Source organism: Moschus berezovskii, chromosome 12 (genome assembly GCF_049115385.1).
Source record: "Moschus berezovskii isolate FMDL1 chromosome 12, NW_MosBer_1.0, whole genome shotgun sequence".
Taxonomy (NCBI): Eukaryota; Metazoa; Chordata; class Mammalia; order Artiodactyla; family Moschidae; genus Moschus; species Moschus berezovskii.
In genome coordinates, this window is record NC_142471.1 from 66,176,555 (window position 1) to 66,193,946 (window position 17,392).

The 17,392-nt window shown below is 45.2% G+C and overlaps 1 protein-coding gene across 2 annotated transcripts in view; it reads left to right on the plus strand.

The window, feature by feature from the left end:
* CNNM1 (cyclin and CBS domain divalent metal cation transport mediator 1) overlaps positions 1-17,392 on the plus strand; it is a 65,849-nt gene that overhangs the window by 33,468 nt on the left and 14,989 nt on the right. Inside the window, exons 3-7 of one of the 2 annotated variants that reach the window (XM_055425929.2) lie at positions 180-320; positions 2,523-2,692; positions 4,431-4,530; positions 4,892-4,939; positions 8,335-8,397. In XM_055425929.2, the coding sequence (XP_055281904.1) occupies positions 180-320; positions 2,523-2,692; positions 4,431-4,530; positions 4,892-4,939; positions 8,335-8,397 (522 nt within the window). The remainder of the gene's footprint in view (positions 1-179; positions 321-2,522; positions 2,693-4,430; positions 4,531-4,891; positions 4,940-8,334; positions 8,398-17,392) is intronic. The other variant, XM_088842517.1, reaches the window with a different exon arrangement.

Below are 17,392 nucleotides of genomic sequence, written 5' to 3' on the forward strand. Positions count from 1 at the left end.
CTGGGAGACTCGGGCTGGCCTTCCACTTTTCCACTGTTCACCACTTCAGTGCAATTAATACGGAGACTTGTTGACACTTTCCAGAAATCCCCATGGTCCCAAAGGACCTGTCTCAGGTGAAACCTCCAAAAATCAACAGTGACTCTGAGATAGCTGCCATCTGTCCCCTGTCCCCACAGCAGACAATCGGAAAAAGCAGAGGGTCCCACACAGAGAGAGGAAGCGGCACGACTTCTCCTTGTTTAAGCTTTCGGACTCAGAGATGAGGGTGAAGATCTCGCCACAGCTTCTGCTGGCCACACACCGCTTCATGGCCACAGGTATGACCACCCTGCCCTCCTGCATCTCCACCCCAGGCAGGCAAGGCAGCTCTGGAGGGTGGGACCCAGGCACCAGTCATCCTTATTACCGTGTAATGTGAGTCCAGCACAGGGACTGAGAACTTCTGTTCCAGAAGAGGAGGTTCTCCTTGGGCAGGGGCAACAGGACCCTACATTTGCTCATTTTCAGCCTCCAGTCTTCTCGGGGTAAGTGAGTATGATGCAACTCTGCTTTTCTCTCTTCTACTTGAGAAAAGAGCTGAGGGATCCACCACTGCACTTTCCCTTCCTCTACCTGCTTCATGGTGGGGGTTGGTGGTCCAAAGGGTTCATCTGGGTGGGACAGGCGATGTCCTATGTAGCCCCAAAGGCCCTGGGGCCCAGACTCTTCAGGGGCCATATAGGCCTGTGAGCTATGAGTTCTTCAAATACAGATGTGGATTGTGAATCCCAGAATCTTTAGAGAAAAAAAAAGAGGATCCAAAGATAAACTTCTTCTTGTAAACAAGGTAAAATTGTCTTCAAACTGTCTAATCTTCTCATTCATGCCTAATTAATGTGCTGACCTAGAATGATCACACACATTAGTAAGTTCACTATTTAATTAATCCAGCATGAATTTATTGAGTGCATAATGAATGCTAGTACTGTTCCAGATGCTGAAAGGTAGAAAATTTTAAATTGGAGCTTCTTTAGGGTTTTCAACATGTAATATAGATCTGACTTTATAGTTCTAATATAGTCTTTCAATTTTGACTACAGATGTCAACTGGGTATCTGATTTCCTAGAACAAAGCAGATGTATCTGTAAATATAATGATATGCCATAATATAATAGTATAGTATAACATAACATAATAATATAGTATATAATAATACCTATTAATATGTAAATATGATGCAATGATGCTTCTTATTGAGAACTTTCCACTTAAATAATTAAGTGTTCCTGTTAACTTAAAATTTCATTTCACTCAACAGATATACATCATACAAATAAGTCAGATTAAATTCTCTGTATTTCATTTGATCATAGCATTAAAGCAAAAACATTTTTAGCCATGTTCACATGGCTTACTTATCCATGTCTAACTCCAGTTGCTTTTTAAACCACTTTATTGCAATATAGTTGACATACAAAAAATGGTACATATTTAATGTAAACAACTTGATGAGCTTGGAGATACACATACATTCATGAAACCATCATCACAATCTGTGCCATAAACATAAACATCACTTCCAAAAGTTTCCTCCCACCTTCTATATGTGTTATTACTATTTGTGTGTGTGTGTGTTAATATAAGATCTTAGCAAAATTTTAAGTTCAGTCGCTCAGTCATGTCCGACTCTTTGCGACCCCATGGACCACAGCACGCCAGGCCTCCCTGTCCATCACCAACTCCCAGAGTTTACTCAAACTCTTGTGCATTGAGTCAGTGATGCCATCCAACCATCTCACCCTCTGTTGTCCCCTCCTCCTCCCACCTTCAATCTTTCCCAGCATCAGGGACTTTTCAAATGAGTCAGTTCTTGGCATCAGGTGGCCAAAGTATTGGAGTTTCAGCGTCAGCTTCAGTCCTTCCAATGAATATTCAGGACTGATTTCCTTTAGGATGGACTAGTTGGATCTCCTTGCTGTCCAAGGGCCTCTCAAGAGTCTTCAGTATAGTATTGTTCTTGGGCTCTATATGCTGTGCAGTAGAGCTCTAGGATTCATTCATCTGGCGTAACTGGAACTCTGTACCCTCTGACTAATAGCCCCATTACCTCCTTCTCCCAGCCTATTCTACTCTCTCTTTCTATAATTTGACTATTTTAGATTCATCATATAAATGGTATCAGGTAGTATTTGTCCCTCTGTGCCTGGCTTATGTCACCTAGCATAACATCCTCCAGGTTCATCCATGCTGTCACAAATGGCAGGATTTTCTTCTTTTTTAAGTCTATGTGCAGCTTTAAAGAACGTCAACGAGAAAATTAATAGCAAAATTGACACTGTCAAAACAGTGACCTGAAATGCCAGTGCAGGGATCCATATCCCCAGAGGGCCCAAAGATGCACACTTGGGCTTAAGACACCCCCCCAACCCCCACCCTCCCAAGGGAACTGCAGGATGGAGCGTGGAGCGTGAATGGCTCTGGTTGTGTCCACCCTGACTCCTCCCTGCTGCCGATTCCTCCTGCCTTCACTCTCCCCTAGAAGTGGAGCCGTTTAAGTCTCTGTACCTCTCGGAGAAGATCCTGCTCCGGCTCTTGAAACATCCCAACGTGATCCAGGAGCTGAAGTTTGATGAGAAGAACAAGAAGGCCCCGGAACACTACCTCTACCAGCGCAACCGCCCCGTGGACTACTTTGTGCTGCTCCTGCAGGTGAGTGGGAAAGCCTTGGACCCTCCAAGGGCAAGATAGGACTTCTCCAGGCTGAAGAGGAATATCCATGCCTCCTCCAAGCCAGGTTCCAAGGCTGCCTTGGGAGCAAGGCCAGTTGGGGCGGGCGTTTGTCCATGACTCACAGAAGGAGACAGGTGTGACTGGCTGGCATCCTAGAGTGATGGGATCTTGATGGCATTTAGTCTGATGTCAGCAATGTTTGTGGTTGGGGGTGCAGTGGGTAACTCCCAGCCAAGGGGTTCTGCTGCTGAACTTCCTAAACTGGTGTCCTAAAAATCCCTGTCACCTCTTGTCTCTGCTTGGCCATGCCCAGGAATGCAACTGTGCACTGCCTCCCAAATTTCAGGCACTGCTTGTTTTAAGCTCTTCTCTCTGTCAAGCTAAAATCTCACCACCTCTGATTTCCAGCCACTGGTCCTTGCTCTGTTCTCTGGAGGCACATGGAACACATCCACTCTCTCTGCCACACTTCAACTGTTGCAGTCCCTTAATCTTCTCCTTAAGGAGACAATGAGGGAATAAACAAGCAAATGAGAGAGGTGCAGCATCTTCCTGGTACTCACATGAGTACAGTCACCCCCCACTTCACTGAGGGGGTGTAAATAAGTGGCTGCTGCTGCTGCTGCTAAGTCACTTCAGTCGTGTCCGACTCTGTGCGACCCCATAGACGGCAGCCCACCAGGCTCCCCCGTCCCTGGGATTCTCCAGGCAAGAACACTGGAGTGGGTTGCCATTTCCTTCTCCAATGCATGAAAGTGAAGCCACTCAGTCGTGTCCGACTCTTAGCGACCCCATGGACTGTAGCCTACCAGGCTCCTCCCATGGGATTTTCCAGACAAGAGTACTGGTGAACCCTAAATACAGTGATTGTCTTAAAATCTTAATTAAATTCACACCGACTTAGAAAGGGCCGCTCTGTTACAGTCCCCCTGCCACCTGTCTGTTCGGACACAGTATATGCCTCAAACCCATCCTTCCAGATAGCCTTGTTAAAATGCCTTCTTCTCCAGAAATGGAGTTGCATTCTTTACTGTTGGAAATTGAGAAGGGTGTTTACATTGTTTATATAACACAAGGAACTCAAGTAGAGTCTTATGCCTAATATAAATGTAAACATTTTCAAATAAATCTTGGCAGGGGTAAAATATAGGGGCAAGAGGGTAGGTTCAGAAATTGGAAAGACCTAGTTTTAAAATTCCAATATTTGTACTTGTGAACTAACCTTGACTCAGTTATTTAATCTTTATGAGCCTCAAAACTGGGGGTAAAAATAGTACGGGCGTAGTAGGATCTGGGATGGATCCATGCAGTGCATATATATGGTTTCAGACCCCTAATAGCATAACATATGCTCAAGCTTCTCACAGAATCTGGCTTTATCTCAGCTAGAGATAATAGAGATGGTCTAGTCTCAGACTATACCACTGGAGCAGTTTATGGTGTTTATGGGGTCCTGAGCTAGCCAGACCTGCGTCATGAAGGAGCCATTAGAGTCTTCAAGGAAAGCTTGCATGTTCATGACTGGATACTGCTTTATTAACTAAGCAAGAACTTTACTGCCAAGGGCTCCTGAAGTTAAAGCTGGATGGAATTCACATTCTCCTGTGATAAGATTTTAGGTCCACTTATTATCCAAACAGAAGTGCTTAGGGTCGTCTTCACTAAAAGAGCTGCAAGTGCTCGTCCACACCCTTAGCACACTTCCTTCTTTCTCCAGGGTAAAGTGGAGGTGGAGGTTGGTAAGGAAGGCCTTCGCTTCGAGAACGGAGCCTTCACCTACTATGGTGTCCCAGCCATCATGACCACTGCTTGCTCAGGTATTCCAGTTTCCAAGCCATAGTTTATTGGGGAAGCAGTGGGATAGTGGAGAAAATGCATCTGGGCTCCAAGTCATGACTGCTGTTACAGACCCTGGACAAGCCTTTTACCTTCCCGGACTTTAGAAATGGAAGTACATGGTAGACTGTAACATTATCCAGTGTTAGGGATGGATAGTGGTAATTTTCAATATGAAAATATTGTCAATATGAAAAGACACGTTTATTTTACTCTTTATACTTCCACCTGATTACCCTGTTTTTGATTGGTGCTGTGGGTGGGGCGGAAGAGGGAGAATTCCTTTAAGAAGGTGTGTTTTCTGAACTGCCTCTGAAACACACTGCATCCTTCTGTCCTTAGATAACGATGTGCGGAAGGTTGGAAGTCTGGCTGGATCCTCTGTCTTTCGTATGTATCTCTCAAACCCCTCCCTCGACCTCCCTGCCGAGGTCCTGCCTCAGCCCAGTCTGGGGAACCGGACCGACCACTCTCAGCCTGGGCTGGGACTAACACAAATGCTGGCAGCCTCTTTGTATGCTCTGCCAGGAACACTGCTTTCTGCCAGGTACCCGCAGACTACCGGGGGGCTTAGTTTCTGAGAGTCTAGAACGTTTTCTGCTGCTTCTCTGCTCATGTGCAAAATGATGAATGACCAGCGAGGGAGGTTGTGAGGGGAGGCACTGTTTGCTGTCACCTGCCAGGGAATGTAGGCAGGTGGTTTTGTGTGCTCTGCTGGAGGTTGAACTGATCCTTCTCTGCTGTGATAATTCACCCTCTGTCCTCTACTTGCAAGCCTTAATATGCTATTATTGTGTCTGTGGCATTTAGTAAGCAGCAACAGCAAGATCTTAGGATGTAAACCCCCGGTTGGCATGTATGTTGCTCATCTGCTTCTCTTTGCTCATTGACCACATCTCAGCAGGTGGGGAGGGGTGTGCGGCTGGCCGTGCATGCTGATGGCAGGGGCTGGCACAGGCTGCTGGTGGGTGTTCTCTGCCCCTTCTGTGCTCTACCTTCTCTCTGCTTCCTGCATCAGTTATCGTACTTGTGTTTAGAGGGCATGGCATCTGTTGTGATATAAGTATGATCCAGAAAGCATTATTTCTCTAGATCTGTCTTTGATTCACCAGTCTGAATTTTGCATTGTTTTCAGCTGTTAGTGTTTATGGTGGCCATTTTAATGCCAAATGGGTGTTTTTTCTCATCATTAAAAAAATCTTCCATAGTGCTTCATATTGAGATTTATCAGAGGGTCCCAAAGCTTGAAATCACAATCCTTGGCACCTGAAAAGTAGGTACTGTTTTAACAGAGAAACTAAAGAAATGACCTGCTCCGAATCACCTCAATGCAATTATTTACCTCAATGCATTCCAGTGGCCTGACTCATTCAAACAGCACAATGAAATACAGATCTTAGATCCAACGTGTTCCAGGATGTCATTTCTATGTGAGAATATTGGGACAATTTACAGTGTAATTTCCCATCCTGGCCCAACAGAGGGCTTAAATGAAATTGAAATATCTTCCCACACCCAAGGAGTGGTCCCACATATGTGGAAGAAGGGCTGTAACATAAAAAACCCTGGTATGTTGTTATATAAACCGACAAATCTCAATTAAGGTTGGTGAAGGAAGCATCACTTCTCAGAACAATAAGTCAAGATATGGGAGAGGGATGGTCTATAGGACCAAGTAGACCTCAGTTCTCTAAAGGAGGTCTCCACCCACCATCACATTGGTGCTTGCTCAAGGTAGAGTGACTACTGAGATTCAAAGTGTTACCTCGATGTGTTGGCCTTTACATAAGACCAAAAGAAGTGGGGACTGTAGGGGGAAATTGTTGCATAAAGGTCCCGAGCCCATCTAATTTACATGACGTTCTTTCTTTAAAAAAAATTTTTTAAGTAGTAGGAAAATGTTATCTGGTTTCCTCCTTCCTTCCTGTCTCTAGTTCTTTCTATCAAAATCCATTTTATCATTGAGACAGAATAAACCTGCAATAGTAATCTCTCCTTCAAAACTGGTTAACTAAAAAGAAATGTTAACCTCTCTTTCCCTCCCCACACTTCTGAGCATCTTTAGTTATCCATCTTCAGGAGGAAAAAGAAATCAAATTAGCTTGTAGGGATATAGAGACATTTTCCATTCGCCCCACGAGCCCTCCACACCTAACTCTATTCGGTGTGGATAACTGCAAAGACCACCACCACTACCCCCTGCCCCTGCTTATTCCAGGTCCACCTCCCAGCCCAGGTCCAGCCACCCAGCAGCTTTCACTGTCCAAGAACCTTACGTGTAGGTCAAGGAAGAGCTTAGGGCTGAACCACAAGGTGGTAGATTCTTGTAGGGTCTCCGTCTACCTAACTAGCCCTGTCCTTGTTGCCAATCTAAAGCTTTGTCAGCCTTGAGGGTGATAAATGAGATGATGAGTTTGCCAGAACACTGGCCCTGTGGCCGATGCCTCAAAGTTGAGTCTGAGGTTGTAAGTCAGTCCCTCTGCCCATCCTGTGCTGGGTGAAGGAAACACGGTCAGCAGTGTCTCCTTTGTCTTGGTTCTGATTGCCAGGGAACCCAGGAGGACCAAAGTGAGCCTGGTAATCTGGAGGAATGGGGCCTGAGCTCAGCGTGACCAGAACAGATGCCCACAGGGGTGTGAAAGTGGGAAAGAACAAGTCTCCTATTTGCTTGACTGATATATTTAATTTGTGGACCGGAAGCACTAGGATTCTTCTCAAGACAATAGGGTTTCTTATTCCAGTGTGTCTTGCAACACTAGGGGCCCATTTAAATATTCCTTGACAAAGAATGTGATTGCTTCACAAAATAAATGATTATCAGGTAGGATAAGGCTCTCCCCCTCTCCCCTTTACACTATTGGGTAATTTCAGGCAAATCATTGGGTGCAGAAGCTAAGATGCCAAAGCCACCTATTTCAGTGTGCTGTCACCTGCAGACTGACTTCATTTAGTTTCTCGGAAGGGACTCTGGGAATGATCAGATAAGAGGGATAAAGACAGAGTCCCTCCTGGAAATACTGCTGGATCAGGATCCAGGTCGGTGAAGGACTGGAATGTTACTACACGCTCCACTCCACCCGGGCCCCAAGTGATAGCCAGAACCATTTCAGACTGTGGGGAAAGAGAGAGAAGGAAAAGGTGATAGGAAGGGAGGAGCTTTGGAGCACTTGGACTGGCTAAGTGACCATGATTTACTTTATCAAGTTGATTCACATTAAGACTGCCAGGAACTGCCCTTCCTATGTCCCAAGGCTCTAGCTGTGCACAGTTCCTCCCCAGCGCTGTGCCCACAGAGGGAACTCCTGGGAGTCCGAGGCAGAAGATGGCCTCCTCTTCCTCGGGATGCCCCTTGCAGGAGCTTGCACTTTGCTTTCAGCCCTCCCGCAGGTGAGAAGCCCTAAGGCAGTCGGGAGGGCCCCACGGGGATGCAGTGCTGGGCTCCCAACACATGTGCTGGCTCAAAAAGGTGTCTCAGACGGAACACTGCCCACACCTACTCCCTGCTGGGGCACTGCCTGTCCTTGTCACTGGTGGGGCTCATCCCCTAGGAGATTATTGTGCATCTTTTTGGAAGACCGTCAGCAAAATCTATTTATTTTCTTCTTTCCGGAGAGTGACTTTGTGAGAAGATGCGATTTCCATGTTTCCAGAGGCAAGACTCCCTTTGGCAGAGAAATGGGATGTTGTGAAGATCCAGGAGCAGACTGTCTCACCCACTTTGCTCTTTGTCTCTCCCCTTTTGTGTTTATCTCCCCCTCACGACTCACAAACCCCTGACTCTCTAGTGCCCGTCTCTGTATCTCGTACCTTCGCCTTCAGCAGAGGGGACTCTCTGGCAGGCTCCCCAGGTAAACATGCATGGGGTCTCCGTCTCCATAGATCCGTGGGGTTTTACAAGAGGCCTTTGGTTCTCTGTCACTGTCCCGCATGAAAACTAGCCTCTCCCAACAGACATGCCCAGGACGAAGGCATAGCACGATGCATTGCTAATGCTCACCGGTACTCACTGCCCAAGCATTGCTGGTGCAGTGGTGTCACTTACAAACTTAGCCCCCAGGGATATGTCTGTGTGCATCCATGTGAGAAGTGGGGAGGGCTGGGGAGGAATGGTGTTTTTCCTTATCGTTTGTCTGACTGCAGAAAGGAGGGATAAGAGGTACAGCAGATGAAAAATGGGAGAAAACAATGAAAGGCTATGCTTTACTTGCATTTTTCCTCTCTCTTTTCTTCTGTGTGGTCTCTGACCTCAGTTAACCACTAACCCCACCTCATCTTCCTAGAAATGTTGCTATGTAGTGACCATAATCTCTCTGGCTCTGCTCACACAAAGGATGCTATATTAAAAACTTCAGAACAACTTTTCACTAGGTTTAACCTCTCCTGTTAATGAAAGGTTACCAATTTCTTTTTAATCAGGTAAAGCAGCTCCATACTATAACTCAAAGACAGAGTAGAATGTAATAAATCTGAACAATCAGTTCAGTTCAGTTCAGTCGCTCAGTCGTGTCTGACTCTCCGCGACCCCATAAATCACAGCATGCCAGGCCTCCCTGTCCATCACCAACTCCCGGAGTTCACTCAAACTCATGTCCACAGAGTCGGTGATGCCATCCAGCCATCTCATTCTCCGTCGTCCCCTTCTCCTCCCGCCCCCAACCTTTCCCAGCATCAGAGTCTTTTCCAGTGAGTCAACTCGTCGCATGAGGTGGCCAAAGTATTGCAGTTTCAGCTTTAGCATCAGTCCTTCCAAAGAACACCCAGGATCGATCTCCCTTAGAATGGACTGGTTGGATCTCCTTGCGGTACAAGGGACTCTCAAGAGTCTTCTCCAACACCACAGTTCAAAAGCATCAATTCTTTGGCGATCAGCTTTCTTCACAGTCCAACTCTCACATCCATACATGACCACTGGAAAAACCATAGCCTTGACAAGACGGACCTTTGTTGCCAAAGTAATGTCTCTGCTTTTTAATATATTATCAAGGTTGGTCATAACTTTCCTTACAAGGAGTAAGCATCTTTTAATTTCATGGCTACAATCAGCATCTGCAGTGATTTTGGAGCCCAAAAAAATAAAGTCTGACACTGCTTCCAATGTTTTTCCATCTATTTCCCATGAAGTGATGGGACCAGATGCCATGATCTTTGTTTTCTGAATGTTGAGCTTCAAGCCAAACTTTTCACTCTCCTCTTTCACTTTCATCAAGAGGCTTTTTAGTTCCTCTTCATTTTCTGCCATAAGGGTAGTGTCATCTGCATATCTGAGATTATTGATATTTCTCCCAGCAATCTTGATTCCAGCTTGTGCTTCTTCCAGCCCAGCGTTCCTCATGATGTACTCTGCATATAAGTTAAATAAGCAAGGTGACAATATACAGCCTTGACGCACTCCTTTTCCTATTTGGAACCAGTCTGTTGTTCCATGTCCAGTTCTGACTGTTGCTTCCTGACCTGCATACAGGTTTCTCAAGAGGCAGGTCAGGTGGTCTGGTATTCCCATCTCTTTCAGAATTTTCCACAGTTTATTGTAATCCACACAGTCAAAGGCTTTGGCATAGTCAATGAAGCAGAAATAGATGTTTTTCTGGAACTCTCTTGCTTTCTCCACGATCCAGCGGATGTTGGCAATTTGATCTCTGGTACCTCTGCCTTTTCTAAAACCTGCTTGAACATCTGGGAGTTCACGGTTCACATATTGCTGAAGCCTGGCTTGGAGAATTTTGAGCATGACTCTACTAGTGTGTGAGATGAGTGCAATTGTGCGGTAGTTTGAGCATTCTTTGGCATTGCCTTTCTTTGGGATTGGAATGAAGACTGACCTTTTCCAGTCCTGTGGCCACTGCTGAGTTTTCCAAATTTGCTGGCATATTGAGTGCAGCACTTTCACAGCATCATCTTTCAAGATTTGAAATAGCTCAACTGGAATTCCATCACCTCCACTAGCTTTGTTCGTAATGATGCTTTCTAAGGCCCACTTGACTTCACATTCCAAGATATCTGGCTCTAGGTCAGTGATCACGTTATCGTGACTATCTTGGTCGTGAAGATCTTTTTTGTACAATTCTTCTGTGTATTCTTGCCACCTCTTCTTAATACCTTCTGCTTCTGTTAGGTCCACACCATTTCTGTCCTTTATCGAGCCCATCTTTGCATGAAATGTTCCCTTGGAATCTCTAATTTTCTTGAAGAGATCCCTTGTCTTTCCTATTCTGTTGTTTTCCTCTATTTCTTTGCATTGATCACTGAGGAAGGCTTTCTTATCTCTTCTTGCTATTCTTTGGAACTCTGCATTCAGATGCTTATATCTTTCCTTTTCTCCTTTGCTTTTCGCTTCTCTTCTTTTCACAGCTATTTGTAAGGCCTCCTCAGACAGCCATTTTGCTTTTTTGCATTTCTTTTCCATGGGGATGGTCTTGGTCCCTGTCTCCTGTACAGTGTCACGAACCTCCGTCCAGAGTTCATCAGGCTCTTAACAATCAGTTAAGAACTTGTTTTTTTTTTTTCCATCCCTAGAAATTGATCTCTCAGTTTCATGGAGCAAATAATGGCCAAACTAAGGATTTATTTAAGTTACCCTGAAGTTAAAGCACAATCCAATTTCCCACACCCTCTACATCTGTCTTTCTTATTCTAATGCTCTGGTAGTGATTCTGAGGCCCCACCATAGCCTCATCGTCAAGAAATCAGTTGTATTTCACTGTGTATATAGTAGATTCTCAACAATTCAAACCCCCAAATTTGAAACTTCAGAACTATTTATGTTGACTTCTACTTTCTCACAAATCACAGTTTTCCATCAAAAGCCATCTGGTTCCCATGTTTATCTGTATAAGACAAATTAACCACCTTCTCCAATTTCATCAGTTTTCTCTCTTACTTCATGGTGATTTTCCACCAATAAATAAAATTTTTTTCTCACTTTGTGGGAGCTCATGCCTTTATGATGACTACAGGAGAATGGCCCATCAGAGATGCCAATCTGGTGCCCTCACCAGCTGAGTGGTCACTCCCACATGCCAGCAAAATTAGAAACAACCACATCATGGACCTTCAAGATCCTTCGCACATGGGGAGGCTTGGTGAATGAATAATGTGCTCTTTAGTTTCAGCAAAAAGGGAAGATGCACATTTTTAAAATATTTTCAAATAAAAAGATCAAAGTATTAAAAAAGAAGAATGAAAGCATGAGAGCAGAGATATACTTTTTAAAAACTAACCATCAGCTCATCAGACAACCTAGTTAATGATAACTTCCTACTTAAAAGAAGGTTAGTTCTAGGTCATCAGTATAATCCTATAATTTAGTATTTCCAGTCATTCTTGCTTCTGTTCCATATCAGCAGAAGAAGCCTCAGTCATTGGATTTACAGAAAGCAGTTCTGGGCACATTGTGGCCCCATACTTGATTTGTTATCCAGATACATTAATTTACATATATTATGTCTTACTCCCATCTTTTTTTTTTTTTTTTGGTCACACCGCATGGTAGGCGGGATCTTAGTTGCCCCACCAGGGATCGAACTCATGCCCCCTGCAGTGGAAGCACAGAGTCCTAACCTTTGGACCTCCAGGGGAGTCCCTGGAAATTAAGAGGGACTCTTAAAATTAAGTTTTAAAAGACCTGGCTATTTTTTTAAATCCCCACAACCACCTTAGGAGATGGGCAGAAATTGTTTGGGGACAATAGGTAAAGAAACAACTCTAAGAAATTAAGCGGTTGGGTCAGTGTCAGAGGTGTAATTAGGATGTAGAGGGCTGAGGACCAGAATCCAACTTTCTTAGGACTTGTTCTATTGCCTGGGACCTTATTGCGTTTCTGAATGTGGGCCTGTTGTGCCCTCTAGAGGGCTGTGACTTGTTTGCATTTTGAAAGCAGCTATGCTAATGAACTACAGTACTCACCTTTGACTGAGGCTGGCGGTCCCTACTCCAAATATTGCCACTATTACTCATAGGCAGTTTCCTTCTAGTTGCGCCTTAGTGTGAAATAAGCAGAGCAGAGTGTGTGTGGATTACCTCCAGAGTGTGCTGTGATTAGCCAGATTCGCAGGTGTTTTCATTTAAAAATAAAACCACTGTGACAGTCCCACTAGTTATCATTCCCTCTCCCCAGATTCGTTCCTTTTTTCTTCTCTGATGGTAGAGATCATTCCAAGTTCCCCATGACAGTCCTTCTGAATCCATGAAAGAACGAAAGCAAGAGAGAGTCCCCGAGCAAGGGTCCTTTTTCAATGCCCAGTTGCATTTGTAATGTACTTTGAGATCAGTGAGGATAGTTTTTTCCCCAGAATATAAAGGAAGTACCTAAAAATAATCTTTTTACTTTGTGAAATGTGGTAAGTGGAAATATTCCTTTGGGTCGGCTCTTGTGTAGTAAACATTTGGGAACCATTAAAGCACCATGTAATGTGAGCGAGTTCATCTGGGCTCCTAACTTGGGCTGATTTGCAGAGTTCACATTGTAGCTTTGACAGAGAGCTTTTGGCATTTGGTTGTCTGATGTTGAATAGTACCCCAGACTGATGAATTTTAATAATCCTAGTTTGTACTCTTATAAACCTGTGTAATTAAATTCCCCCATCCAGTTTAGAAAACACAGATGGCCTGTGGCATAGTGACGATGACCAAATTGGGCTGTTCCTGTCGGTCCCTCAGTGAGACTTGGAAAGATGTAAGCAGGCCGTTGCTGAACCCTACCTCTTCTCACATCCCCAGACTGAGAAGCAGAGTGAGGTGCTCTTCTGTGTGTGGCTCCTGTTCCTGGGATAGAGTTGTGAAAGCTCTGGGCACAGGTATCACAAGTAAAGCAAGAGTCCCAGAGGTGTGTCTAGGTTTTCAAGGCCCCTGCCTATCTGTGCAGAGTGAGGGGAGATTCCATCCAGCCCTGACTTCAGTTTAAAATCCTCTTCCACCCCTTCTCTCACCCCAACCCGATTTTACCCCAATGTCTTCTCCACCCAACCTCAGGAACTCCAACTTGCCGTCCAGGACAGATGTACCTTACAGGCAAACTACACGAAGTCTGCAGGAATGAGCTTGCCACACTTCTCCACCCAAATTGAGAGCATGATGTAAGAGCAAGATGGGCGAGGGAGATGTCAACAGCTTGGCCTGCGCCCTGTTGAGGGATCCTGTGGTCAGTTTGATGCATCACTGCCCAATCTGTTGCCTCTTAGACCTCTTTGCCCTGTGCTTAGAATTTTTCTTCTCTCTTCACTCCCCCAAGCCGTGCCTCTGTGCTCTTAGAAAATGCCAAGGGGAATTATACAACTTGAACTAGTTTGCCATGCTGCTGGGACACTCGTCTGTTACTGATTTCTTCTCTTTTTTTTTTATTAAAAGCATTTCCATTTCCCTTGCTCAAAAACTTCTGAGTATATGTGCACAATTACCAAAATGCCGAGTCATCAGCATCCTACCTACTGAGGAATGTCAGGCTCTGGGACACAAAATCATTGATCTTGCACAACAGTCAGATGAGCTGGGACTTTCTTTGTCATGAAATGAAGATTCCTTTTTCATTTTAAAGATGACTTTTATAGACCCAACCTTTGTAAGACAGTTGTATCTTTTGGTGTTGGGAATCCTTTGGGATATTATGAATAAACCTTCAATAGCATTGTCTTTACTTAAAAAAAAAGAAACATGTTTTCCCTCCCAGCACAACATTGATGTTGCTTGCGTTTGACATGTGGGCCCTATGAGTGACAGCAGGGTGACATGCCTGCGCTGGGTGCCAATGACGATGAGAGCTTTGGGAGGAACAGGGGTGAAACTGTTTCCTCTGTTTTCAACAGCAAGTGGAAGTGATTCAGGCAGAAGTTAATTCTGTTCAGTTTAGTCACTCAGTCATGTCCAACTCTTTGCAACCCCTTGGACTGCAGCACTCCAGGCTTTGCTGTCCATCACCAACTCCCGGAGCTTGCTCAAACTCATGTCCATCGAGTCAGTGATGCCATCCAACTATCTCATCCTCTGTCATCCCCTTCTCCTCCTGCCTTCAGTCTTTCTCAGCATCAGGATCTTTTCCAGTGAGTCAGTTCTTGGCATCAGGTGGCCAAAGTATTGAAGTTTCAGCTTCAGCATCAGTCCTTCCAATGAATATTCAGGACTGATTTCCTTTAGGATTGACTGGTTTGATCTTGCAGTCCACAGGACTCTCAAAAGTCTTCTCCAACACCACAGTTTAAAAGCATCAATTTTTCAGTGCTCAGCCTTCTTTATGGTCCAGCTCTTACATCCATACATGACTACTGGAAAAACCATAGCTTTGACTAGACAGACCTTTGTCAGCAAAGTCATGTCTCTGCTCTTTAATATGCTGTCTAGGTTTGTCATAGCTTGTAAGTAAGCAGAAGTTGATTAGTAGGCACGATATATTTCCCTATCAGCCTCTCTGAAGCTGTCCTGAATGATGACACAAGGGATGAGAATGTAGAACAGAGGTGTGGGTTTGTGGGGCACAGGTCCCACCAGGCAAAGTGGAGGATTATCAAGGAGCAGTGGTTATTTCTCAGGGTAACTGAAGCCACAAACCCCTGCTCACACCCATTCTCTTTGTTCCAAACTGAGTTGAGGACAAAACCTACCAGATCAAGGTGTGGTTTTCCAGACTCTTCTCGCACCAAGGAAGCCACACTCCTACAGGACTGCCTGCCCCCTTTTCCATGAAAACCAGACCTGAGGAAGCACTACCAACTGACTTAGTCAGCCACCACCTCAGAACAGCCACAGTGAGTCTAGGCAAGCCAGACCTTGTCCATTTATTTCAAGGGACCAGGGCCAAATGTGAAATGGGTCTTTTTCTGCCCAATACTGCTGCTGTTTACAGTCACATTGGTGCTTTATTCTGTTCTCCACATCACCATCACTGTCCCTCTCGGCCCCTGGTCACTTGTGTCACCCAGCTGGTAAGTAGGACTCCAGGACTCCTGGTTTCACACACTCTTATTAAATAGACAGACAAACAGAAGGTTCTGATGTTTCCTGAGGCCTCTTCCTCAAGTTATGGGGCCTTGGCAGTGCATTCCTGGTGTTTTCTTCTGCCCACCCCTCACTTCAAGAAGTCAGTCTACCGGGAATGACTTCAGTTCAGTTCAGTCGCTCAGTCGTGACCGACTCTTTGCGGCCCCATGAATCACAGCACGCCAGGCCTCCCTGTCCATCACCAACTCCCGGAGTTCACTCAAACTCATGTCCATCGAGTCGGTGATGCCATCCAGCCATCTCATTCTCTGTCGTCCCCTTCTCCTCCCGCCCCCAATCCTTCCCAGCATCAGAGTCTTTTCCAGTGAGTCCACTCTTCGCATGAGGTGGCCAAAGTATTGGAGTTTCAGCTTTAGCATCAGTCCTTCCAGTGAACACCCAGGATCGATCTCCTTCAGAATGGACTGGTTGGATCTCCTTGCAGTCCAAGGGACTCTCAAGAGTCTTCTCCAGCAGCACAGTTCAAAAGCATCAATTCTTCGGCGATCAGCTTTCTTCACAGTCCAACTCTCACATCCATACATGACCACTGGAAAAACCATAGCCTTGACTAGACGGACCTTGGTTGGCAAAGTAATGTCTCTGTTCTTTAATATACTATCTAGGTTGGTCATAACTTTCCTTCCAATGAGCAAGCGTCTTTTAATTTCATGGCTGCAATCAGCATCCTCAGTGATTTTGGAGCCCAAAAAAATAAAGTCTGACACTGTTTCCACTGTTTCCCCATCTATTTCCCATGAAGTGATGGGACCAGATGCTGGTTGCTGGAAAAGGCTTTCTGATTCCAGAGTGACTAAAAGTTCTGAAGCCTTTTTAAAAATAAAATTTAGATTCTAAATAAAAACTCCTTCAGGGACTGTTAGGTTCTGACTTGTTCATTCCATCCTTCTTTAATGAGCGCCTACTCTGGGCCAGACACTGTGGTAGATACTGGATGTACAGCAATGACCAGAAAAGACAAGGTCTCTGCCCTCATGGAATTTAGCATTGAACTGAGCAGACATTACAAATAAATACAAACATGTACTTAATTAAAACTTGTGAAAAGTGCTTTAAAGGGATGAACAGGGGACAGTGATAGAGGAAAATAGGGGGAATATTCTTAAGGTGGCCCGACTGGCTCTTCAGAGAAGGTGATATTTCAGTTGAGACCTAATGACTGAGAAGTGAGTCCAGGGATTGGGGGGTAAAATGAGGGGAGGAAAGGGGGCATGAGGGTAAAATGAGGGGGAGGGGAGAAGGGGAAATGGCATCTACTGAGGTGGGGGAGGTTTACAGGATTGAGAATCCCCAAGGGGGCCAGTAGGCTAGAGCAGAACAAGCATGGTGGGAAGGGAGCCCCAGGAGGAGATCAGATGGGAAAGCAGGGGTCAAGTCATGGGGGGCTTAGATTCAACTGGAAGTGGATTTGTGTGTTCTTCTGTTTGTTTTTATTTATTTGGCTGCATCAGGTCTTAGTTGTGGCACTCGAGATCTTTCGTTGCAGCCCATGGACTCTCTAGCTATGGCCTGCGGTCTTGGTTCCTAGTTCCCCCACCAGGAATTGACCTGTGTCCTTTACATTGCAAGGCAGATTCTTAACCACTGGACCACCAGGGAAGTCCCCTGATTTGTGTTTTGAAAATGTGCTTTTGACAGCTGAGGTGAGAACAGATTATGAGATTATAAATGGGAAGACCAAACTCTGGTCTAGGCAAGAGTGACGGTAACTGGGACTTGAGCGGAGAAAGAGACCTGATGTGGGGCTGATGGATTGGCAGGAGTCGCAGGAGACTCCCAGGTTTCTGGGTCAAGCAACAGTGTATATGTGGATGACACTTAACTGAGAAGGGAAAGACTGGAGGTAGAACCCTTAAT